The sequence below is a fragment of the Nesoenas mayeri genome, assembly GCF_963082525.1.
Source record: "Nesoenas mayeri genome assembly, chromosome: 3".
NCBI classification, from domain to species: Eukaryota; Metazoa; Chordata; class Aves; order Columbiformes; family Columbidae; genus Nesoenas; species Nesoenas mayeri.
This window is the reverse complement of record NC_137544.1, coordinates 81,699,271-81,725,548: the sequence shown is the minus strand read 5'-3', so window position 1 is coordinate 81,725,548 and position 26,278 is coordinate 81,699,271. Positions and strand designations below refer to the sequence as shown.

Genomic DNA, 26,278 nt, shown 5'->3' with positions numbered 1-26,278 from the left:
ATATATGAAAATTTCTGACAATGAGGCATATGAAATATGATGTCTCTGGGAATTTTATGGAACTTAACAAAATGACCATGCTTTTGAGAGAGAGATTCTAATGAATTGTTGTTATTTTTAGACTGGACATGAGACTCTCATCCTGAGACTGAGATTTCCCAGATGTATCTCTCTACTTTTCCAGGTGCTTTTACTGTGTTAGTGCCTTGATGTTTAACTGAAAACTTAAGCTGAACTTTATTTTGCCGTTTACAAAGGTCTTGTAAGGTACTGTGAGCACATTTGTGCCCCAGTTTTCAACGTCAGTAGTCTACCATAGGAGGCTTTTATTCCACACAATTCAGTTTATTTCCTTTGAAGAAAGTATTCCCAATTAGGGAAAAAAAAAAAAAGCCCCAGAAAAATATTGGACTTCACGGTAGGATGAAAGGTGATAACATTTTAGTGACACTCTTTGGCATGCAGTTACTCTTTCCTGGAACTTTCTCTGCTACATCATCACTTCTGTTGGTGAGGTGCGATACACCTCCTCGCCTTTCAGGAACACTGAAACTTGAGTGAAGGATATGTGTCTCCACCATGTCAAATTGCTGTGTGGCTATTTTGTATTCAAGGTTCGTCTTCATCTCTTTCAATTTTCTTTACTTTATTGGGATTCTATGTTACAGAATTAAGACTAAGAAACCAGAACTTCACAGTAGCTTCACTCCATGTTTTATTTTACAGAACAACTAAAATTCCAAATTGGCAATGATTAAAAAAAATCTCTAGTGATTATCTAATTTAAAACAACAATAAAAGGGAGACACAAGCTCAGGCAGGTCAGAACACTTGATGGTTTTCAAGGGAACAGCCATGTAACTGTATGGATTTTTTTTTTTAAACCACAATAATAATACATATTGGATATTATATTTAGTCTTTAGGACTGTTTTCCTATTAAACAGAGACCTTTGTTGTCAAAGCTGTGTATGTAAATATGTATATTCATGTGCATGCATCTTTTTCCTTCTCAATAACTTCTAAATCCACTGTTTGATTTAAACAAATGTAATAGAAAGGTGGAGGTCTTCAACAGATTTGCAAGTCAGGTGTCATGAAAACTGATGATAGGTTGAAGTAATGAGCAGATTCTCTGCCACCTAGTAAACTGAAATGTTTTACATAACTGGGTTCCATTTTATCAGAATTTTCAATGACTTAGGTGCAAAAAAAAAAAAAATTAAAGACAAACCAGAAAATATAGGAAGCCAAGCTAATATTTTTTAATGTACGTTCAGTCAGTTATGATGTTGATACATTATCCTTATGCATAATATTGTTGACATTATTTTTAAAAATATTTTTCATATAAGCAGAGTAAGAAAACCAAAATTAATATTTTTGACTACATAACAGACCAATAAACAGTGAGCCCAGTTCAGTAGAATAACACTATAATATTCTATGTAATAGAATGTAATCAGACTAAGAAAAGAGTAGGACAAAGCCTTTTCCACAAAGGTAATAAATGAGAAAAAGAAGGCAGAGAAACAAACCTAACAAAAGGCTGTAAATCAGGGCACCTTCATAGCCCAACATACCAGAAGGATTCTGACCTTGTTAATATGGAGATGAGGCAGCGTGAGCCGAGCTAATAGGGGAGCATTGCTACTGGTGGAAGATGTATCTGGTAATTCCAGCAAGAGGTGAGAAGTTAATGAGAGTAGAGTAGCTCTGCACTCTGCTGCTGCAGGGACACGGTGGCAGAAATCTCTAGAGCACAGGTGTCAAACTCATTTTCACTGGGGGCCACATCAGTCTCACTATTGCCTTCAGAGGGCTGAATGTAATTTTAGGACTGTATAAATGTCACTCCTCTTACCCTGCTCTAGAAGATGTGTCTCTTTGACCCTAACAAAACTATATCCTGCTGATGCCGATTTTTTGTGTCCTCCCCTCCAGATATCTGTTATGTTCTGCTGGCTTTGAAACCTGGTGTCCTTTTTGTGCACCGGATGAAGAGACAAACATGCAAGATGGCAAAATAGACTGGGGGCTTCTTAGTGGGACTGAGACCATGATAATGATGAATTATTTCGCTGTTTGGTGAAACAGGGAAGGATGAATGCGTGAATGTAGTTGGAGCAGTGAAAGAAGAGGACATCCAGGAACAATTTACTTTGGGCAAAATACTTCATTCTCTTTATCTTGTCTCCACACAGCAATGTATCAACTGCACTAGGGGTAGGAAAAATACTCCAACAATGAGGTAAATTGAGAACACTGTAACAGATCTCATACAGAGACTCTTACATAAATCATTCCTGCCTTGCTAGGAAGTACTTTCATAAAAACAAAACCAAACAAAAATTAACAAAACAAACACACAAAACCACCCACACACAAAATAAAAGATGGAAGAAGCGCAGTGTCCATTTTGCTCAGAGAAAAGTGAGCAAAGCAGATCCCCTGGGGCCCCATGCAAGGAGATGCAGCTGCCTTTGTGGGATGCATATGAAAGTGAATGCTTGCAAGCCTGGCTTTCTTCTTATTGGAGCTTTGCACGCAGGATAGGAGACGGTGCTGCTCTTGGGGACATTGCACTCTTCAGTCCTCTGTTCGCTGTAAAAATTGTCATTTGGAATCGTAGTCAAGTGACAGATGCCAAGGAGGTAGGTTTCTGTCTCGTTCCTTTTCTGGAGGAATTCAGGAATCTTGACATAGAGATTTCCTCAAAGCATTGGGCAGGAATGATCTGGGCCAAATATCTTTGTTTACTGTTTCTAAAAATGGTTGTAGGGATCAGCTTTGTGTGTAGAATTTTGAGTTCCCAGAAGCCAAAGTCAATACAGCAGTCCTGTCTTTACTTATAATGTTACATATATTTTAGCCAGTAAAGGAATTATCCATCAAGTAGAATTACTTAAGTTATAAAAGTTACAAATACCATCATTTAATTCAAATACAAAATTTTATAGGATAAAAAACGTGGTAACTAAATTACCTCTCAAGTCTGTCATAAGAAAGCAAGCATAGATCAGATACACTTAATGACTATAATTAACTAGTTTACCTTTATATCTCTGATTAGCTATGGATCAAAAACCTCTCTATTTTCCTTTATCGTTCTTTAAAGTAGAATATAATTTCTATTGTGAATGTCACATTGGTTGTGTTCTCTGTGACAATGGAATTAACTTGCTTGGCCGAATGGCAAATCTATTATTTCAACATGTACTCATAGTGTGGTTAGAAACTCTGAACTAAAAATAAATGCTTCTCATATAAGATAATTTCATTTCATGAACTTGTGTCAGCTTATAACAATGTTAACAAAACTTTTTTCTTAAGCGTCTCATCAGAATGAGTAAAAGTAAACTCTTAAAAAAATAATTCTTTTGAACTTTTCTTAATTTGCTTTTTACACTTTATGAAAGGGAAACTGGCAATTTGTGATTCATCTAACAAAATAAGTTAGTAGGTCTGGGCTTAGTTACATCACCTGTAATTGATGGTATACGCACTCTTAGCTTGTCCCAATCATGGGATGAAATACTTAAAATTTATGGAAAAAGTTTAAGGTAATGTATTTTCCCTTGTTAATTTGGCTAAGAAAAAACATGCTCCAGGTAGAGTGATGAGTTCGTTATGCTGCAGAATTGCACTTGAGCTCAAATCTCTGTCTATTAGCCTCCCTGATGCTGTTTGTGTGCCAGTAACCACAGCTTCTTATTTTCAGTCTTTTTTTTTTTTTTTTTTGTCTTGTTTCTTTTTGAAGGTATCTTAGAAAAAGAATGAAAACTTGTGTACAAGAAGCTGGAGCAAACTGACTGTACATATGATTGTTTAATGTGCCAAAAATGATACATGCAAACACTGGGAAAAATTTGTCTTGACTTTTAGATTTCATTACTTTATCTTATAGCCTTATTAGCAGCATTGTTAGATAAAACTACCTTGAAAGAAATGTGATTTTTGAGTGATATTGTGCTGAGCTTTAGGTTTCTTAACTGTGTCACTAGTATTTATTTTCCACAGTTACTGAAGTACTAAAATAAATTATAGTTACTTTTTAAAAGGCATAATTTTTAGCTGTGTTTCACCTGATTTCAGAAGAAGGCTGAGTTCAGTTTTTAATTAAACTTGCGAACTAAAGTTGTATGTAGAAGGTCTCTTATCTGTACATAAATGATCTGATATATAAAGTTAAGCACTACATGTGTATGCATGATAGTAACACTATTTTTAGATGCAATGTTCAAGTTCATAGACTCTCAAGTTCTTATCTGAATATTTTAACCGTTTTGTTTTGGTTGGTTGGTTGGTTGTTTTTTTTTTTTTTGCAGCTTTTCCTTTGTGAAACATACATTTCCCTACCCCCCCATATGGGACATAATATTATACATCCCCCTTCCTTCTTATTTGTTTTCTTCTCTCCACCCTTTCCTTCAGTGTACTTCAAGACCTTTCTTTCTTGGGTCACCCCAAAATGTTAATCCAATACTGTCACCATCAGTTCTGGTGTTTGGTTTGGTTGGGTGGTTTTTATTTGTTGTTGGTGGCATGTGTTTGGTTGTTTTTTTGTTTGGTTTGGGTTTTCTAAAGGTAATTTTTCTCTTTATTATTTGGTGAAATCAATTATAGCTTTCTCTAGCCCAGTAATTTTCACTTGCAAAATTCCTGGTGAAGTAATGGGTCTAATACTAGCTGTGGTTAGAGTCTTTTATTAGAGGGTGCAAGTTTAAAGGTGTGTGAAGAGATATTGGGTTGTAGAAATCCTATTTACAGTGGGTTTTACTCATGAGGTATTAATAGTATTCTGAATTGGCTGTTCAGGGCAAGTTCAGGTTGCTAATTTCTTTTGTTTGTTTGTTGTTTGTTTTTTGTTTGTTTGTTTTCCTTCCTTCTTTGCAGGAGATACTGGATTTGAACAGACTCATGTTTTAGGGTAGATAATACCTTTTTTTGGCATTGTCAAACTATAATGCTGTCTCACATTAATTATGCTGAAGACTGAGTAGATATATCACATTGAGAAGTCAGGACCTAATTTTGGGAAAATGGCACATGAACACTTAGATGTATTCAGGCTTTTCACTCCTCTTATGCCAGTTCTGGTCAACAGAATCCATTAGACATTAGTCGTTCATGTACTGGAAACTCTTTTTTTCTTATAGTGCTCATATTCTGAATGTTAATAGCTTCCTGTTATATAGCACTTTGTGTGCAGGAGGTTCAGATAAGTAACTCTTAAAGCCTTGGATTTCTTCCAAAGTAGTTTATTGGTTTTCTATTTATAGTGACTTGATGTCCATGTGTTAATATACCTGACCTGTTGGATCAAATCTTGTTCAGTGAGCAGAGAAACCAACCCAGCTGCTGTGCTGCGGGTGTGTGCTCAGAGCCCACAGCCCCTCGGGATCCCACTGCACCGGGATTCCTCCCATCTCTGTTTCCGTGAGCCTCAGATTGCTGAGCTCTGCTTGTGCATTAGAAGGCAAAACTTTGGACCATCTTTTCCTTGGTAGAAGCACTAATTTAGGTATTTCTCAGCCAAGTCTACCTGCATACTGGATTCTGTAAAATATCTGAGATAATTGCATTTCTATACATCTTTCTTTCAAATACAGGTTCAAAAGGAACTGAACAGACAGAGAATTCTGCACAGACAGTGTGACTTCATGTGCCTTGTTTGTTTGGAAAACACTGAAATTATATTTTTTTGGATAATTAATTCTTGATGCACTTCTTTCTGTGGTAACTATAGGATTAAATACTTATTGTTGATTTTTCTCTAAACTGTCTCCATGCAGTCTTGAAAGGTGAACAAAGCAAGCCAACTTGAAGTAGAGAATAAGGATTTATTTTGCCTTGTATGCAGTACAAACATTATATCAGAATGTAGAGGGCTAAGTCAACGCAGCAGTGTGACATGGTTGATTCATGTTCAGGTTGTACTCTGCTATAACTCGTGAGTCCTTCTGTGGATAAAGGAAATTACTTAACAGTGTAGAAAAATTACATTCTACTGTTCAGACCTGTGGCATATCTAGTCCTATACTCTGTGTCTAACAGTGGCATGTCCCCCATCACCTCTATTAGAGGCCATATTCCTGCCTGTTTTCCCTAGCATCTGCTCTGGACATGTTTTTGAAGGCTTTGTCTAACGTCTTTTTAAACATGCTGCTGCTATTTGCTTTCACAGCCTCCCATGGCAACAAATTCCAGACACTCAATATCTACTTCATGAAAAAGTACTTGATCTTTTTGAAACTTAGCTCCTAAAAGTTTCAAGAAACATCCTCTATTTCTGTTATTCTGGTACACGGTGAACAACCATTTTGCCTTCACCCTGTCTCGTGTTCTTGCAATGATTTTGTACCACTTGGTCATATTTCCTCTCTCCAAACTATGGACTTTTACGCTTTTTCAGTATGTTTTTCTAAAGCATCTGATCCAGCCTCTTAATCATTTTGATTATCTTTTTTCTTAATGGTTTCTCAGTTCCTGTATCTGTGAAATAGATTTATCCTGCCTTTTTGCCTCCTTTATTGAATTTGAACCTATTTTTCCCAATATAACCCATAAATTGTCAAGAACATTTTTAAATTTTAATTTAGTCTTCCATCATGCTTTCAATTTGTGCTGCTCATGTTTTGATTGAAAACTTAAGCACATTTCATTTCTAATCCATAATTTAGATTGCTAATGAAGACATGAACAAAGACAGATACACAGCAGAATCCTCTGAATCCCTTCTAAAACATCCTCCCATTTTTTCAATGAGCATGATATTACCAGCTGCTTTACACCTCCCCTATAATAATCTGGACACAGTTTCTGTGGCTTGTAAGAAAGTTTTTATTAAAGATCAAAGTATATGTTAATTTCAGCTTCTCCGACTGGATAATGGGGCTCGTGACTAGGAAGGATGGAAATCGAAATTGATTGATGTAACTTTTCCAAAATGTATTCTCTGCTAGGTGTTTACATGTAAAAGGTTCTTTATTTACTTGTTCAAGTATTTTCTAGAGGTTGAAGTTAAAATAACTAGTTAATTATTTATCCATTTCTATTGCCTGCCCACCTTTTTTTTAAAATATGAGTAACATTTTTGCCTTTTCCAGTCTTCTGATACTTCGCTCATGCTCATGATTTTTCAGAGGTGGTAAAAGTGCTCTATTAGCCTCAGACAGTACCTTAAATATCCGAAGATGAAGCTCAATAGGCCCAACCAATTTGAAAATATTTAACTTGCCTTAGCACTCTTGGATCAGTTCCTTCCTGTATTGTTTAATAGGAACTAAAGTGTTGATTGGTATTAATCATAATAGCTAGGAGATTTAAGGCTGCACTGAAGAGTATGACTGTATATGGATTCCAGATTAATGGAAAACAGTCTTTATAGTAATGTTTTTCTGTAGTAAGCATGCATAATGATTTTAAGAACCAAGGATAATCCAAGAATGATTGCTAATTCCTGAAATTCAGTTCTTTGCTATCTTCGGCAAATGTGCTCTAACATGCCATAAAACCCTACTCATAAGCAGAATTTTAAGTGCTGTTGAACAGGTTACTATTGTTGCAGTGCTTCTGTTCCCACACTGGTGTTCAGACGTGTTGCAGGAAAGAGCAGACTACTGATATGACAGAAGACATGAAAACCTACATCTTAGAGCAGAGGTGTCCAACTCATTTTCACCAGGAGCCACATCAGCCTAACGGTTGCCTTCAGAGGGCCAAATGTAGTTTTGGGACTGTATAACTACTCCTACATTTGTACAGTCCTAAAATTACATTCAGCTCTTTGAAAGCAATCGCGAGGCTGATGTGGCCCCCAGTGAAAATTTGTTTGACACCTGTGTCTTAGAGCCTCTGTGGTTCTGACAAGCAGATATGAATGCCATATTAGTATGCTGTATACATATGACCCCCTCTATTATTTAAATAGGTATAAAAATAAAGCATTAGTTCATAACCATGACATGTTTGTTGTTATGTGCTCTGTTTTCTCAGTAGCTGAAACATTGCGATTTCATGGTTCCTCTTCGGGGAGAGAAGGACATTTTTGTGCTGTATTGAGGGAGTAGTAAATAACTGATTAAATTTAGTGTGTTACAGAGATACCTATTGTTTGTGAAGAAACTGAAAGCTTTATGGGCCATTAAAGTGTTCATATCAGCTTTTGAACAATGGGAGGGCAGTAAAGATGGAAACCTCTTTCTTTCTTGCTCTCATTTTAAATTCTGAGTAGCATAGGCTCTGCTGCAACCTTAACTGACGTAAACTATCTTTTTTCTTAATAATAAGTAAACAGATAGGGTCCTTCTTGATTAAAATCTAGTCTGAATGCTACTGCACTACATACCCTTTGTGCAGCGTTTGCTTGTTTTCTCTATCTGAACCTAGGGGTATAACAGCATGAAAAATACCATGCTTTGTTTTAGTAAACGCAGTGTTTTGCTGGATTTGTTTGAATGTAGGTATTGTTTAAGCTAGATGAGGCAGATAAAAGAAATGCATTTTGCTCTTGAAATGGAAAACGGCAACATTTTTTATAGTCTTTGGTGCCGCAGGAGTTTCTTCCCAATATTCTATAAGCTTAGAAGAAATCTTTCTCTTATGCATCAGAATTTCTGGGCTTACAGTAGAGGTCTCTCTGCACTGACTTGAATCTCAGCCACAGTTTTCCTCTGACAGGTCCAGTAAAATTAGTAAATGCTATGGACCCAGGCCTCTTAGCATCTCTAGCAGTCTTCAAATATGTAAGAGACTGCAGCAGGAAAGAATAAAATATTCTGTTCTCCATTTTCAGCAAGTATGGGCAGGAAAATCAGTAAACTGCGGCATGAGAGTCTTAAGTTAGGCATCAATAAGGTCCTAACACGTGGGATGGGTTGCCTGAAGAGACTGTAGGATTTCTTTCAAGTGGAGATTTTTTAGGGACAGGTTAGACAAATATCTGTTAGAAGTAATATTTGTAGAAATTAACCATATATATGGACATATGGACTCCATAAGCTTTAGAGGTCCCTCCTGACCCTGTATTCTGTAATTAAGTGCTGAAGACTGAAAGCTTAAAGGGCTTTTAGGCATTTACTGAAGGAAGCAGGAAGATAGGTCTGATAAGTTCTGAGGGATCCCAGTTGCCAAGGGGATACACAACAACATAGCATCAAGCAAACAGTCTGCCCAAGCCCACCGACGCAAGAGTCTGAAGAGCAATAACAGATTCCTTCTAGTCTGTCTATGGCATGAGCGCTTCTATTTTTAATTCTTTCATGAAGCCTGCTATTACTTGCACACATACGCACACATACACACAGGCAGGCACGGATGATATAATAGAATAGTGACACGGTCTGTTATAATCTATTTTAATTAGAAAAAGCCTATTAGAAAATTGCCTGCAGTATGGCGTTAGTACATGAATATTAAGACTTATTACCGCTGTCAAAAGAAAGGCTCAGAAGACTTGTTTGGTGCCAGTAACTATTTTTTATTCTTTGTTTTCTAATATAAACATAAATTTGAATCTAAGCAATATTCAAATATTAATTTCTAATATAATATATATATATTAAAAAATTGCTACTCAGTAGGAGTAATTTCAAGATGAAGTGACTAAAAATGTAGGGTTAGGAGAATCACAATCTTGGAATTTTTGCATTGTTTTATTTAATATTTCCTGCCATCTTTAGTTCAAAAAAAAAAATACTGCTGTCACTTTGATAAGGTTCTTTTTTGTGTGAATTTTAAAAAGGTCCCTACACTATTTGTAACCATACTGTTAAGCTGATACTTATAAAAAGTGGAATAAATAATCTATTAAAATTGTCACAGACAACTGCGTAATATAAGGGATCTGTGTAAATAAGGGCAGTAATTTAGATTTATGCAGTTCTGTCTTTATTTTAGTGCTGGAAGAATAGCAGTGGTCTTACTAGCAGTACTAACTTCATGCTGCTCACAGTGAGTTGCAGTCAATCAAACTGCAAAGCCTGACAAGCTGTATACCTGCAGAAATGAAAGAACAGAGATTTAAACTTTACACAAATTTCAACTGCAACACGGAAGTCAAGAAGCCTTGAATATGCTCCCTAAACTTATGTGCAATACAAATTAAAGCTTGATTAGGAAGATCCATTCAGAATTATTTTGTTCTTTCCATTTTCCTGGAACATAGCCACCTAGAAATTGCTACTGTAAAATTTGCTGGTATTGAAGGAACTAAGGTATTTGTCGCACCTGCTTCTTTTTTTGGTTTTGGTTTTTTTTTTTTCCTCCTCATTCTTGTGATACCGTATCATTTTTTTTATACACTCTAGGTTTTATATAACTTTTGGCCTTTTAAGTTTTAAGCTGGTTAAAAGGCTTTTAGGGCCTTTTAGAGGTACTGTGTGATAGAGGTACTGTGAATGCCTTTTACTGAAACATCTCTTGTGTGCTGAGCCAGCTGTGCAGGCTGCCGTGCTTCCTGCCGGTCCAGTGACCCTGCAGCTCTCTGTAGTTGTTCTGCTGCTCTCGTGGCGATGCAGCAAGAAGATGGGAGTTATTCCCTGGAGCAGTGGCATGAAGTTGTTTATACCATATGTGAGCTAGGATGCTTGCTGCTACAGATTTGCCCAAAACATGGATTCAGGACTGTTCCCAGTGAATAGAATGGCTGCAAATAACCTGGTCTGGGAGGGACACCAGTGTTGTAAGCCATGCTGGGTCACATCCCCTGCCCTTAGTGGCTGGAGAATGAGCCCTAGCTCTGTCTCACTGCTATGGGAGTAGCTTTGTGGTCTTGCTGCCATGGTGATACACTCAGCCCTTGGAAGAAGCTGCATCAAGCAGTTCCTGCAAATACACTTACAGAACTGTAAAAATCTGCAGGAGATAATGGTCATCTTAGAAAGACTGTGAGCCATTCTGTTGAAGAAATGGCTTAAAGCAGTGTCCCAGATATATAAACCTCTGTATCTTGGGCACTTCTTATTTTTTCTTGACAGTACCATGAGACAATAGCTTAACATTTTTCTCTGAAGTCCTACTGTGCATCAAACTGCAGCCTTAGTTCTGGACACCTAAATGTAGTCATTTCTAATTCTTTTCACCTGTTGCCATGATTATACTTAACAGCAGGAAAAAAACAAAAAAAGATCCCAATTTTATTTGTTTGAGAAGTATGCTTTATAAATGCTCGAAGATTTTCTTATGCTGTATTCTTGTAAGACGTATTAGAAAACCAGATTTAAACATATTCTTGGAATGTATAGCAGTGTCTAATATGCATTATATTTAAAATATGCACATAACCTAAGCACCATATTCATTGTTACTGTTAGGCAAAAGGATGCATTTTGCACTAAATTTTAGAAAAGTTGTTTCTGTTTGTCTGAAGAAGTTGTCTGCTGTGTTTTAGATTTTCACAGACTGAAATAAAATGCTCATATCTGATTTGTTGTGAAATGCATGAGCGTGTTTCTTCTGGGATGTGCATTAGTTTGGAAGTTTTGGAAATTTATTAAAACAAAAAGTCAGGCCTTTATGCATGCAGGAAAACTTTCTTATTAGTTTGAAACATGTTACCTTTTAAGTGAAATGTCAGGAGCAATGTAAATACTATGAAGTTGATTTTCAGCTACTTTCTAATACATTTTCCCACTTTCTATCCCTTTATAAAGCTTTTTCTTTTGTTCACGTAAAATTTTCATTACAGGGTGATAATGAAAATTAAGAAACTATGGCAACAGAATTTAGACTTCTATATTTTTATACATATGTGTGGTTTTGTGTTAATTTTCTTCAGTAGAAAAATACACATTATACTTGTTTGAACATTTGGTTTCAGAATAAAATATACTTTACATTCACGCAACTATGTAAATTGCATGTTAGATTTTCTTTAGTAGGTTTACACAGCTGTATCTGGTCTGGTACTGCAGGATTTCATATAGTAGAATAAGGTAGTGCTATGTTATGTTTTAATATTTAATCTGAGATATGGAGTCCATTGCCTATCTTGTTGAGCAACAATCTCTCATTATTTCCTTGAATCCCATCCATCATGTGTGAATTTGTTTTCCTTCTAAGTACTATGGGGCAAGGACTTACTGAAGTGTCTCAGTTGCTGTGACAATCATAGTAACAATGTCAGTTACTTTGTGTAGCAATAAAAAAATGACTTCGCTCATCAGTGTTCTTGCAATAATGTTTTATTTCAACCAAACACAACAAAACTCTCAAGGCTTTTGAGTGCCATCCTAAAGGTGTACTTCATCTGCGAGGCACAATCAGAAAATACGTAGTTAATGTAAGAATCATTATTTTAATGCATAATGCTTTCCTTCTGGTACAAACAGAAAACAGTTTACATTATGAATATTATTTGTGACATGAATTATTTAACAAAACCTAAGAGATTTAAAATATATCTCAAGGTGATACATGAAGGACAGTTTTGAGAGTGTTTTCATCCTGAGGTGTTTTTCAGGTTGACAGCTATGGCAGTAAGATCTTCAAAGAACTTTAGATCTTATGTAAAAGTTTTAGAGTCTCAGGTCATTGACTGGAATGTGCTCATGCCATTAAAACTTTTTTAATCTTAATCTCTTTCAGTCCCAGCAAAGATGCATTGTGATCTTTGCACTGGTATGCTGCTTTGCAATTCTGGTTGCACTGATATTTTCGGCAGTGGATATTATGGGAGAAGATGAGGATGGACTCTCAGAAAAGAACTGTCAAAATAACTGTCGGTAAGAGGTAACAAACAAAACTTCTCTTTTGGGGTGGACAAGAACATATATGTGTTGTATAATGGCATGTAGTAATTACCATAGTCCTGTGGTGTAATTGGGAAGAGTAGGTAATGGAGGAAGAAATGGTTTCTTCTTTTGAATTTCTGGGTTTGGAGGTTGGTTTAACAAAATAAAGCACACTTTTTGAAGGCTTTTTGGTGGTATGTTTTGAGCAAGACACTTGTGTTAGTTCAATTATTTTGTAAGCCTAGGTCGAAGCCCATTACATTTCAGTAAATGAGCACTGAGGAGGCTCTCAATTCTGTTATGTGTTTCTTTCATCAAGAGCTTTTGCCTTTCTCCAGAAAGGTCACTGACCACTTTTGACCTAAGACTGCTGTTCTTTTTATATAGAGAGACTTTTTACAGCAACTGTTAGTTGCTCTCCCCTAACTGACATAATGGCTTGCTTAGGAATTCTGAAGAAAATTAGAGATACAGTCAGAAAGACTGGAGTATTGACTATATTGGATTAAGATCTGCCTCAGACACCTGCCACAGTAGTGTATATCTTTAAATTTTAGATTAAAGTAGGTGATTAGATTTTTGGACCTTTTATTTCCAGACTATGAATTTCATTTTGCTGCTTCTCACTGTCAGGTTCCTCAATGAATCTACTCATCAGTGACCAACGCTTTTCCTTCATGGTATTGTTCAAAGTCCTCTTCTGTCCACTAGTAAAGATGATTTAACAAACATTTGTAGACTTCATTCACAACCGTATTCTACTTTTTTCAAGGCTTTAGCTTTTATATAGAGCACCCTCTCAGATTCATTTTGTGGAAAACCAGTCATCTTTAAATAACTTTGCAGAAATCCATTCTAACCTGATCAGGGAATTGCTGGAGTGGGAAGGGGCCTCTGGGCACCCTCCAGTCCTTTCCTCTGCTCAGAGCAGGGTCAGCTACAGCTCAGGGATATGCACAGTCGGGCTTTGCACAGCTCCAAGGGTGGACTCTGCAGCCTTCCTGGGCAACCTGTGCCACTGTTTGTACAGAATCTACCCAGCTACCAATGGCTGGGTACACAGTGAGTTGGAGATAATTGATATTTATTTTTTGGAATAATCTAATTAAAAATTAATGTTTGTTTGAGCCTTTTCTCCTTATTTCTGCAATTCTTTGTTGATTTAGTGTGAAACCTGTTTGGGGATGGTACCTTTCTACGCTGCACCTGTCACAGTGCAGTTAGCAGCAGTTCACAATTCAGCAACTAGATTATGTTTTTGCAATTATACTGGATTTTCACAATATTTTTTATGTGCTGTTTAAAAAACGGGGGGGAGGAGGGAGATTTTTTTAAGTTTCCAGCTCCTTTCAAATAGGACATACATACAGCATCAGGTAGCTTTGTCCTGAAACCCATGAGCCTTCTGACATTTTTTTTTCAGCATTGTGTTTTGGGTTTGGTTTTGTTTTGTTTTTGGTTTTCTTTGTTTTTTTGTTTGTTTGTGATGTCGTGGTTTGGGAGGTTTGTGTTGGTTTGGTTTTGGTTTGGTTTGGGTTTTTTTTTGTGTGTAAAATGGCTTGGCCCTAATCTGTTTGCTTTCTTGTATGCCTACAGTTCTGAGCAACCTTCTAATATCTTGTCTGAATTTTCTAGAGTTGAGCTAGCTTTCCTATCCTCATCAGGGTCTTAGGTATTCATTACTGTGAGCTGTTGCCTTCCAAAATTTTTAAAGATAACTGCATGTGTCACCTCTACACCCACTACCCCCATGTGTGAATCTTTGACAGAACTAGGTCAGATGAGGGGAAACTCTTTCTGCCTATTGGCTTCAGTGTGCTGCACATAACTTCAATACATGCAACAACTACTGCACCATGTTTTCCTCTTAGTTGTATCAAATAACAACGTCCATTTTGTTCTGGGTAGCTGCATAGGAGGAACTTAATCTTCTTCCCTTTGTATTCTTCAAATGGAAAATATTCAGAGTGGGAGCAATATACAGTGCTGTGGAAACCTGGGATATTATTTTTTCTGTGTGTAAGAGGTTAATTGCTTTTGTCTCTTTGTATGGGTTGTACCAATCTGGCTTTCTAAAGGATGCTCACCTTTGCTCGTTGGTGGAGTTTATTTGGTTTTTCATCACTCTTGTCTCTCCCGGACTGTGTTAGATCAACCCAGGAGTAAATCCAGCACATTGACTTTAAACATAAGAGTCAATGAAACTGCTCTGCATTTACGGTGATACAAGTGATCTCAGACCCCAGCTCTATTTTAAGGTGCCTCTCACAGAGTGATTCAAGTGCGTGATGTAGCTACTAATGCATGAATCAGAAGGCATATCAATGCTGTGTGTATAAACTGTCTAAACCATTTCTAATAACAGTATCTGAGTGCTGGCAGCTGCTACCTGCTAACGTTGAATCCTTCTCTACATGAGGAAACTGGGCTTTTTTATGTGTTAAATATTTTGCAGACTTAACTAAAGTACTGTAAGATCAATTGCTGCCTGTGGCATATATTTAGTACTTGGGATAAGCACTTTTAATAAGTAAGACAAGAATTATTGAATTCTTATATTTCTGCTGTGTGAGTACTCTCACTGAAATTCAGGAATAGGCACTTATGTTTGCAGGATGTGCTGAGACAGAATGATAATAGATGGAGCTTTCTCTCTCCTTTTTTTTTTAGATTAAATGATTGTCAAATATAGGTTTATATATATGATACCATATATTTTTTTTTTTTGCTTTTAAATGACTGAATTTATGAAGAAGCTTGATGGGAAAGGATGCTATTGATTTGAGGAAAAATTAACTGATGGTTTGTTAAAGGCTTTCATCTTCTGAAAATCAGATATCTTTTTGCCCTTTTATTTTGAAGGAAAATATGTCTGAAATAGAGCTGTGGTCTAAAATAGTTCTTTGGCTAGAAATTTTTGGAGCTTATGCCAAAAAATAGCAAGTGAGAATTTAAAAAAAAAAATAGAGAAAAAGAAAGCAAAAGGAATACATTTTTGGAAGTCTAGAGTTTTTTGTAGCCTGAAAGAGGAATCATTGAGGTATATTGTAAGCAGTATTTTCCAGTAAAGCCTACAAGCCTACAAAAGCCTTTTTTTTTTGTTGTCGTGATTGGGTTGTTGTTCATGAATACAAATGCAGCCTTTCTGATGTGCTTGTAATTCAGCACGAGGTTCCTCTTATGTTACTCGTTCCTTAATCTCTTATTACACAAGGAATACTTACTGCATATGTTGTCAAAAAGACCTTCATCTTTAGGGACGTATTTATTTTTTTGGTGGGCTTTGTAACAAAAACAAGTCAGGGAAGCAGAAAAATGGGCTTTTATTTGCATGTTTCCACTGTTTGCTGAAGGGACTGTTGCCACCAATCTGAAAAAGTACACAGAAAATAGCACTTTTTAAAGAAATGATAATATGTTTGAAAGAAAAATTATGAGTTATGATTTGTAATCTTTGACCTTCTTGCTGAAAAACTCAGTCTATGGTTGAGAACTGAAATGTATCTTGTCTTACAGGTCATTTGTGACTGCCACAAGCACAAGGTGAAGTCTAGTTGCTTTAGGCTGCAAACCATTTCCCATTTTGTTTCTTGCACAGAGAGAGGAAGCTGATATTCAATAATATTGAGAAGAATATTCAGGAGGAACTTAAATATTTGAGATTTAACTAAGAAATTACTGAAATTGTTGTGTTTTTTTTTTTTTTTTATTTTGACATGTACATACAGAAACTTAAATTTTTTAAGCCTGCCTTGTATGTTGTAATCAAAAAATACAAATAGGTAATTTAAAAGAATTTTCAACCCTGTGCTAGTAATTGAGGGCAAATAAATGAACTTATCATATTAATTACCAAACATCACTGTAAAACTTACTGTGTCTTCTACTAATAAATACATTGCAATTCAAATAAAGAGGTGAGGAAAGGTCTGTAAAATTTATCAAGCACATTAATTCTGGCTTCACAATTGAAATTAGAGTCTGACTGGAAAACCGTATTTGTTTAGACGAAATAGCACTTTTTGTAATTATTTACATAGTTCCATATAACTTTCATACTGTGAATTATATATGGACTGAAGGTAGACTACTTGATTTTTTTACAACTGGACCCCGTCTGTTAAGAGGCAGCTTTTCACTTCAGAGGCCGCTGTACACTCTTGGCTTTGTTCCACAAAATTTGATTTCAGAATGCTGGACTTAAAAAGTACAAACGGCTTTTGACCTTTCCTATTAAAAGAAATATCAACTGATTGACATTTAAGGAATAAAAAAAAAAAATTAATGTCTGTGTAAAATTGAGCTTTTGCAGTTTGTGCTTGGTAGGGGATACAAATAATTCTTCTGAGACACGTTAATGTTGTTAGGCAGCCCTGATGGATGAGCCTGGTTAAAAGGATACGCTTTGCAGTCTGGGAGTTTTGCCTGTTTTGCTGTGGGTCCATTAGCCGCTGGATCTATAAAATTAGATTATTGTAATATCAAAGTAGTGCTTTTTAATGGCTGATCTATTGTAAATAAATCTTGGCTAGCCTCTGACGTAGTATTAGTCAAGACTTATTTGGTTTTGTTAAAACTGGCTGGTAAACTCTAAAAATGGTAATCTTGGAAACAGAAGAAATTACAACTGTTAAGAGATGGCCTCTGTTATCTGTAGTGTTTGAACCGAGGTCACTTTGATTTATTACCAGTAACTTCAGCTGTTCAATATGCCTCTTCTCCCACTTGTTGTTCCTGATAGTCATGCTAGGGTTCCTGCAGAGCTTGCACACGCCCTAAATTATCCTCATCTCATCAGCTTTTGCAATATCCATTGAAGCAGTAGCAGCAGCTGGCACAGCTCTTGGCTCTGGCTGTGGATTTGGTCCACTCTATTGACAGTGTCTAAGGAACAGCAAGATGGAAAAGGAAGGGATGATAGTTACTTTCCATGGTTCCCAAGTTTAGGGTGTAGTAAAACTCTGTCATAATGATTACTTTTTTCCCCCAGTTTTTTCCCTTCTCTGATAATGGGAGGGTTTTCTTGTTTTGTGTGTGTATTGAAGGTAGATTCTGTATGACGCAATTTTCTGATTTTGATAATTTCTTTTGTCCTCAGAGTAATATATAATGAAGGCACTTGTTATTTAGTGTTCGGGCTTGCGTTGGAGGAATTTACTTTTCTGTATGGCACAAGTGGCAAAGCTGTTAGGTTCACTTGGTGATTGTATGGCATGTTAGGCCAATTCTGCCCTATAGCAAGTAGATGGTGATACTTAGGTGGTATTTGTGTTTGCTTTGGAAATTGTTTGGATTGTTTCGGGTGAGGGTCTGTATCCTCCTTAATTTCAGTATCCTGCAGAGGAGCTGAATCTTCTTGTTGAAATGCAAAGCTTTAGATCTCAAAAGTACCCTGCAGCACTGAGTTGCAGAGATTAAATCTAACTGTATATAATAATTATTTACATTGATCAGTTATGTGTTGTGTGCATTGCGTTCAACCTCATTAGATTCTTTATTCTTGGGTTGTAAGAGAGGGCCTGCAATTGTAGCCCACAATTGTTTTTTTTTTCTCTAGCTTTATAAATGTTTCCTTCAACTCCTCTCTGTTCCTTCACCAAGTAGGGTTTTGCAGCACTATTAACTAAACATACTGCAGCACATGCTTACGTTGGTTTACCTTGAAAGTGCTTTGCCCTTGACTGATTGCGGGGGAGATTTTCTCTGTGTTGCGTGGGTTCTGAACATAGCAAGGTTTATATTGAGTGATTTGTATTTAATAAACAAATGATGACAGGCATAATAATTAAATGTCTAAACAGAACAAGATGCTCAGATTTTGAAAACAAGCCTGTTAAAGAGCAACTGAAGATTTCTATTTACACAACACTTATGCCACTTGGCATGAAAATGCCTTCTGTCAACATGATGACTGTTGTCTTCTTGTTTTGGGGTGATGAAGAGAATGAGCTATAAAACCACTTAATTTATAAGATGATCCCTATTTGCAGTTGTTTTTATTTTTGCATCAAAAGAAGGGATGCCCTTGCAACTGAAGTGTCTATGGCTGGTCACTGCAATGAGCTAGTGAACCTCCTGTGAAGGCATTCAACATCCTGAGCCAGGGAGGGAAATCAGTAATTCAACAAACTTACACAAGAGGAATCTCTACCTTTTATATTTCATTTAAAAGATGTATTTCAGTGGAAAAGATACCAGTAAGAATTTTTTTTTTTATTATGTTCCTGCACTGATACAAAAAAGGATCAATTTGTTTACATCTACTTTTAGCTATAAAGAATGTCTTCAGAGATGAAAACGGAGTGCCAAAACTTGTGATCTATGTAGATCTTACTCTTTTTGCATTACTGCCAGTAGGTAGTCCATCATTAATTGCATCGTATGAATAGGTCTGGGCTTCAACTCATTTTGTCCAAATACTCAAGCCATTCTTTTTCTCGTACTCTTTGTTCAGTTAAATCTAATGGTTTCTTCTGGAGTTTAGGATAGAGTGCTTTAGAGTCTCCTTAAGGCAGCTTTCCCTGTCGTGCTAAGCATTGTTTAGGCTGTAATACAGAGATTGACATGTTTTGTAGTCTTGCAAGTTAAGTATGTGTTTATTTCTCCTTTCATGACTTAGAATTTGTGGACTCACATCAGAGAAAATGTTCCAACCTTAATAGAAGTCAAAATCTAATTACTTTAAGGTTCCTGAGTAAGGCAGGTGGGATAAAGGAACAATTCATGCTTTAGAGTAGCCTTTCTCCTGTGTATTCTGCTGGAGTTTCCCTATGATCAAATCTGTCTTTTTTCTTTTGTCTTTTTTCCTTTCAATTTAACACACTCAGGAAACTCAAATGACTTAATCCCAGCAGGACTCATAAAATTCCCAAGGTCATTTTCTTTACCAGGTTGTAAGCCTGCTCTAAGCAGAGTTATTAAATCTAAAATCACTGGTCATTCTTCTGATCCTGAAGACTGATTTGCAGCATTTCAGAGAGGTTTTTATTCTGCCTGGTGAGAATAGCGATCTAACTTAATAAAGCTCCCTGATAAATCCTGTGGGAAAGGCATTAAAAGGGGCTAAATTTTTTAGTAGAAACTCTGAATTCACACTACATTTCAGGATGGCTTGTTCATTCAGCCAGGGCTGACTTTGCATCAGATCCTAGCAAGCACCTGTTGCAGTGACATCATTTATTTTTAATTGCTTCTCCACCCTCGGAGTAGTGTATAAAAAAGATACTTCTTATCCTGTCAGCTTAGCATAGATGTGTTGAGTTCTGTGTCTAACCCTATGATGGAACTGTGAGTGTCCTTTCAGCTACTAGGATTCGATACTCCTCTAGAGGAGAAGTGTGGTATGCTTTGGGCACCTGCTGGGTCAGGGCAGAGCTACAGTTATGAAAAAGCAGTTTGCAGTGTTTGCTGAAGGCTGAGCATGATGCCAGAGCTGATGGTACCATTTGGCTGGGGGAGCTGGAGCTGTTTCAGCCACATGCAGCAGCGTACTTGGCCAGTTGTAGCCCAGAGCTCGTAGTCAGACAGCAGCAGTTTTTGGTGTTAATGTCCTGCTGGGTGGCATGGAGGAGAATTGATGGCTGAGGTGTCTTAGGACTGTTCTGTTCCGATGCTCTGTACATGTTTCAGGAAGATACAGTTTGATGAAACATTTGGGATTTTCTTTGTCATTCTGAAGATTTTCTTCCTGATTTGTTTTCCTCATATATTAATACATGAGTTCTGTGACAGGTGAAGCCAGAGGTAGCTCTCCAAGGTCTGTCATGGTCTCCATGTGCCCATGGCTCTGTAGTTAGTCACAGCATCACTGCCTGTGAGTAACGCTACAGATGCAAAGTACTCTTGTGCGTTGGGCAGCTGAACCTCTCTGTTCATGACCTGTGTTAATCAGGTAAGTATGAGTTTAATTCCTTTATTCAGCCTCCCCACATCCAGTTGTCTTAATGAAGAATAAAAAAGTAGGTCTTCATCCATCTTATTACTGTTACTATCTTCTCATGTTACATTTTACATTTTTTCCTTAATGAATTTTCTTCCTGTACACCTGACCAGAAAACACAAATACCAGGCTTGGTGTCTGCCAGATGCAATTAGTTCTATGTCATTTATTCTCAATTTAATGATCAGTCCTTTCCAAATAAGACTATTGAAAAATTATCATAGAGCTCAAAGGGAGTTTTCGTGACTGACAGCATCATAATTTGTATGTTTGAATCTGGTTTCTTCACATACTTAGTGTTGAAATGGCTCTTCTAAGAGCCATCGGTGATTTGCGTGCGTCCTGATATGAAGGGGAAGATTAATCTTACTTCAAACTAAACTTATAATGGATATGTATTGGCACATTAAAGTGTTCGCTTTGATTTTTTACTGTTTTTTCTGAATCTGCTTGGAACTCTCAGAATAAATGTGTACTCATACATATGGCCAGAGATGATATTCTGGTATCTTATGTCAGTTCGGCAGCCATATGGGTAATTTGTCTTCATTGATCTCCCAAAATACTCCTTTAAAAAAACCTGTTGGGAGAATTCGTTTTTCTACATTGTCATTTATGAAATACCTCCTGAAGTTTTCTGGACTTGAATCAGTCTCTAAAATAATAAATTTCAGAGTTCAGCTTCTATTGATGGAGTATTAGAGAAAAATGTATTTTACCAATAGCTTAGCAAAATAGTAATATGTGTAAGCTTCATAACTAATCACAGAACTTTGAAGAAAGAATGAATGTGCCACCATCATGAGGAGAGCAAGCACTTTTGATTTTTGTTCACACATTGTCAAAACTACTAGTCCATTTTTTCACGCAATTTAGGTCACTTGTATCAGCTTGGCAGTGCATGTTTTGCAGTTCATTACAGATGCTGGTGGAAAGTAAACAGAATTACAGTTTAATAAATGTAATAAAGGCTGCTGGGCATGACTAATTTTGGGCAATGGAGGCTAGACTAGTAGAACAGTCTTCTCAAGCATCTTCTCTGTCTCAGTAGAACTGTTTGCTGGGATGGTGGCAGTGTCCAGGAGCTGCCCTGTCTGGTGTGTGTTATGTATGTATGGGAGCCACCTAAACACCTTCCAGTTTGGGGCAAAGACAGGCTGCCACAGCCTGGGGCCAGTCTAGCACCATAGTAACTTTGAGGAGTGGTCTGAGAAAGCAGGAGAGATGTAACCTCTGTAAGACATCAGGCAAACTGATCTTTTTCCCAGAGACTCATCTGTTTGCATGTGAAAAGAATTGTTCAGGGCTTACTAGGAAGGAGAAAACTGAGGTGTTTAACGCTGCTTTTGAGAAGAGTCACACAAATATCTGGGATGAGCAGCCAAGTGATTTTGTGTCAGAGGAACTGCTCTGGGCATGGGCATGGGGTAGTGCTCCTACTGGAAATATACTGCTTAATGCCTGAAGATGTTTTGATGTTTCCAGGGCTTTCTTTTGAGTTAGGATGCTCCTATTAAAACATATTCCGTAGAGTTCTCTGTACAGAGTAATTATCAGTAACTCACCTAATGCTTTCTAAGATCAGAAAGAGTGGGATTTTTTTGTTTCCTTTTCTTGGAGGGGGACGCGGGCTGCCCCATTTTTTTCCTCCCCCTCCCCACCCCCAAGTATATCAGACTGAAACATTCTTTTAGTAGCAATACGAATACTACTTTTTTAAAAATTTTGTTAGGTTTTTTTCCCCCAAGTTTTCATTTGGATGCAAAAAGTTTGAATAGACACAATGATAACCATATGCAATTCTAAATGGACTAAACTTAATCATCATTTTAAAAGAAAAAAAAAGGCAACAACAACACAGAACTACAAATAGATACCTAAAAGCAACAGACAGTAGTCAAACCATTCTTAGTGCTCCTAAGGTGTCCTGGAACATTTCCATAGAACCTTGCCTCTGTAATTTGAGTGCTGGAAGTATCCTTTGGGAATTGATACTTTGAGTACTTTATTCTTTTCATCTGTGGATTTTTATTACCATTCTTACCTTGACTATATCTGCTGAATTTGCAGTGCTGATTTCAAATAGTTGCTGACTAAAGGTTTTACCTTGAATTTTCCTTCATTGTTTTGCAAAGTAGTTTTGTTTGTTCTTGTTAGGCAGGAAGGGCATTAACTAAGTTTAAGGGATTCTTGGATTGTGTAAATGTCAACATCACAGAATATCCTTCTGTTCTTATTTTGTGTAAGAGAGCTCTAACTTAGAAGATTCTCATTTAATTATTGTTAACATCATAAAGTCGTGTTTATTTATGAGGAAAAACAATATTTTGGTTCTTGACTCGTTTCTCCCACTGTGAGCTAACACATTTATCCATCCCAAGTCACACCAAGATAATCAAGGCCTTTTAGAAAGACGCACAGGCCAAGAGGAAAAAAAGGTTGCAATCATATTGTCACTAAATGTGCACTGATATATGATTATTCAGTCCAAATTAATGTTGCTATTTACAGTTACAAAGTGTTCATATAAGAAGATTGGAAGTTGTGTGGAAAGAAACAAAAAGACAACATTTATTTTGTCATTTTTAAAAAAGGGGTCTAAATGTCCATGTAATACTTATATGTGATATTCAGGCCTTATAAAAAGGTTTGGTATAAACTCACATGGTCACAGGCTGAATGTAAAAATAAAATAAAAACATCTCACCAACTAATTAATGTATATGGTGGTGGCTATTTATACTATATTTAGTGATCTTTCGAGAGGCTTAGTAAAGTTGATATGTTAGGATATTTTGCTGTGGTTTATATAATAGATGTGCAAACAGTGAATGAGTTGCTGCTCAGAAGAGCTGAACAGACATAACCCAGCTGATGAGAGGCTTGTGTGATTGTGATTGCTGTGCAACTTTGCACAGGGCTCTAAGTACCTCAGCTCTCAAATTGCGGGTAATTTGAAAATTAAAGTAATAGTGTTTACCCAAGACTCAAATACGACACAAACAAAAGTAAGAGGCTGAGATTCTTTCCAGTGGCTAAACAGGTACTGAGTCAGCGCTTACTATGTTATGTTGAGAAGTCTGAGCTCCTGATGCCTGACTGAGGGATATTTGGGATGTTCCCTGCAGTATACATACCATCAAATGAAAGAGGAAAAATTGCAGATTTAAATTTTAAAATACAATGGTAGCACCAAGAACACCAGCTGGATTTCCTTGTGCATGACAGGGCCAAAAATGGCCTCATCGAAGACGGGCAACTTTGTCCACGTTGTGTATGCCTTATGGTCCTCACCTCTGTTGGAAAAGGATCTGCCTGCCACACACTGCAGTGCAGAGCTTCTCCAGCTGCCATTCAGGTGTAATGTCTGGAGTCACTGACAGGAAACGGGCACTTGATATGAGGCAAACCATTGTGTGGTACTGTATTTGGAAGACTTTTTCTAACAATGATTATAGATAGTGAATCTTGAAAACATTAGCTCAGAATTAAGAATCTATAAACAAATAAGCTGTTAAGAAAACCAACTCAGTAGGAAATTTTTTGTGTGTAAACTGTGAGTATAGTGGTACTGTGGCATCAAACTCCAATGGAGATATTTAGAAGAACAGAACCTCTGCATCTCTCTGGTAAGGGGACAGAAATGTAATGGGCAAAAAGTGATTAAATAAAAACAATATTGGCTGGTCCTTTTTCAAAACTAAGGAGAAAGTGGAAGTGGAAAAACAATAGTTTTGGTAACTGAAAGTGGGATATAAAAACCATTTCTCTTTTTATGGTGTCCTTGCCCTTTCTTGTCTAGAGATTAGGCGTGAGCTTTTGAAATACACAGACAAGGCAATAGTGTGTTTTTTTCGATAAGCATATCCTGTAGATCTTCAATTACAGTATGGAAGTGAACAGAGAAAACTAAACGATATAGTGTCTCTTGGTTAATAGTATATACGGTGTTCTAGATAATAAACAGCAATGCCAGATAAATTCCTTATTCTAAGTTCAACAGAACTGGGTCACACTGTTTATTTTTTTCAGTAAGAATTTTGTAGTATGTACCTCACCTCATCTTTCTTCATTTCAGTTCACTTCAGATCCTCAGGATCCTATTGTTTTCATACTTCACCCTTCAAGGTAGCATCTAGCTGCCTACAATGTGATAATGTGAGCTACAGATCTGCTCTTTACAAGGGTGAGGTTTTAATTTTTTAAGGCAATGAGTGATGTAGTACACTGATGGTAGGAAAAGCACAGGAGCACTGTGGCTGTGTCTCATGGGCAGGACACTGGCAGGCACTAATGGGGAGGAATACCATTTCTCTCATTAACTCCAAATCCAAGAAGCAAGACAGATTTTAAGAACTTTCAGTATGCATGTGAATGTTTTGAATAATGAATGACGGTGTGTTAAATTGTTAATACTCTATCTACAAGCTCTGACACGAAGTAGTTGGTGTTACTGCTCACGTGGACTTAGTTTTCTCTTGCCTGATAAGGTTTTGTCATGAAATAAACATATTTTATCATAGCTTTCTTATTTTTACAGCTTTAAAAATTTCCTTTCCTTATCCTTGACAGACATCTGTAACTTTGTTTTCCTTCTCTCTTTCCTAACCTTGTCATTTAGATTTGGCTCTTTGAGGCTCTGACAGTGTGCTTGCACTCCCGTTGGGCTTTTTCTTGCAGCCTTTTTGTGATCTTCCCCTATTCCCCAGTGGTTTAGGAAGTGTCATAAACTTCATTCTTTGGAATGTTTTCAGACTCCCTCCTACACACATGCATGCTCCCTGCCTAGATGAACTATCTCGAGTCTATATTCGGAGACAGAGAGTGTCTCAAGGATAAATCTGTGTTGGCCACAGTACTGCAAATATCAAACAAATCCACAGTTTTATGTGTAACTAAGAGAAGAATTTGGCTAATTAGTTAAGAAACATTTTGGTGTAATTATTTGGAGACTGTCATAAGATAGCTAATTCAGTGAACAAGCTTATATGATCTCAGTTTTATTAGACTTGAAATCAAAATACTTAAGCTGTTCTACTTCTATGAAGGATTATTATTTTCTGACTCTAATTAGTAGACTTTAATAAGGTGTACTGAAACAGCAAGGAAAGCTGCTCTTTGGTTGCCCAAGGGATGTCTTTTGAGGGGGAAATATGTACGGTTAGTGTTTAATTGAGAGATACTGTAGAGAAGGAGTGCTGTTCTGCTTTAAGTAGAGCAGAAAGTGCATTTAATCATTTACTTGGACTTGGGTTCCTGAACTTAATTCATTCTTTGAAACTGAGAGTCCAAGTGCTGGATCGCTGCCCTAAGGAATGCCCCCTTGTGGTGTTGCAGTCCCCTTATGTCAGCCACCACAGCCTGAAGCTCTTGTAGAGATTGCCTCTGCTGACAAGCTCAGGGCGTTACTGCTGTCTCTCACCTTGCCTTTTACTTGTCCATTTAGGTAACACCCTTTGAAGAGGCACCTTGAAGTCAGACACCCTGCTGTCCCCACCTCCAAGTAGAAACCTGGGATGCCATGGTTCTCTGATTTTGCTCTTCCTTTCTTTCTCAAAGTGCATGCAGTAGTTACAGCATCTGTGAATTAAAACTTAAGGGAGTT

The 26,278-nt window shown here is 37.0% G+C and overlaps 1 protein-coding gene across 2 annotated transcripts in view; it reads left to right on the top strand.

Annotated features, from left to right (window-relative positions):
• PLD5 (phospholipase D family member 5) overlaps nt 1-26,278 on the top strand; it is a gene marked incomplete at its 5' end in the record, with an annotated part of 177,152 nt that overhangs the window by 58,305 nt on the left and 92,569 nt on the right. Inside the window, one exon of one of the 2 annotated variants that reach the window (XM_080342810.1) lies at nt 12,589-12,725. In XM_080342810.1, coding sequence (XP_080198936.1) covers nt 12,589-12,725 — 137 coding nt within the window. Of the gene's footprint in view, nt 1-12,588; nt 12,733-26,278 lie in introns of those variants that run through there. The other variant, XM_080342811.1, reaches the window with a different exon arrangement.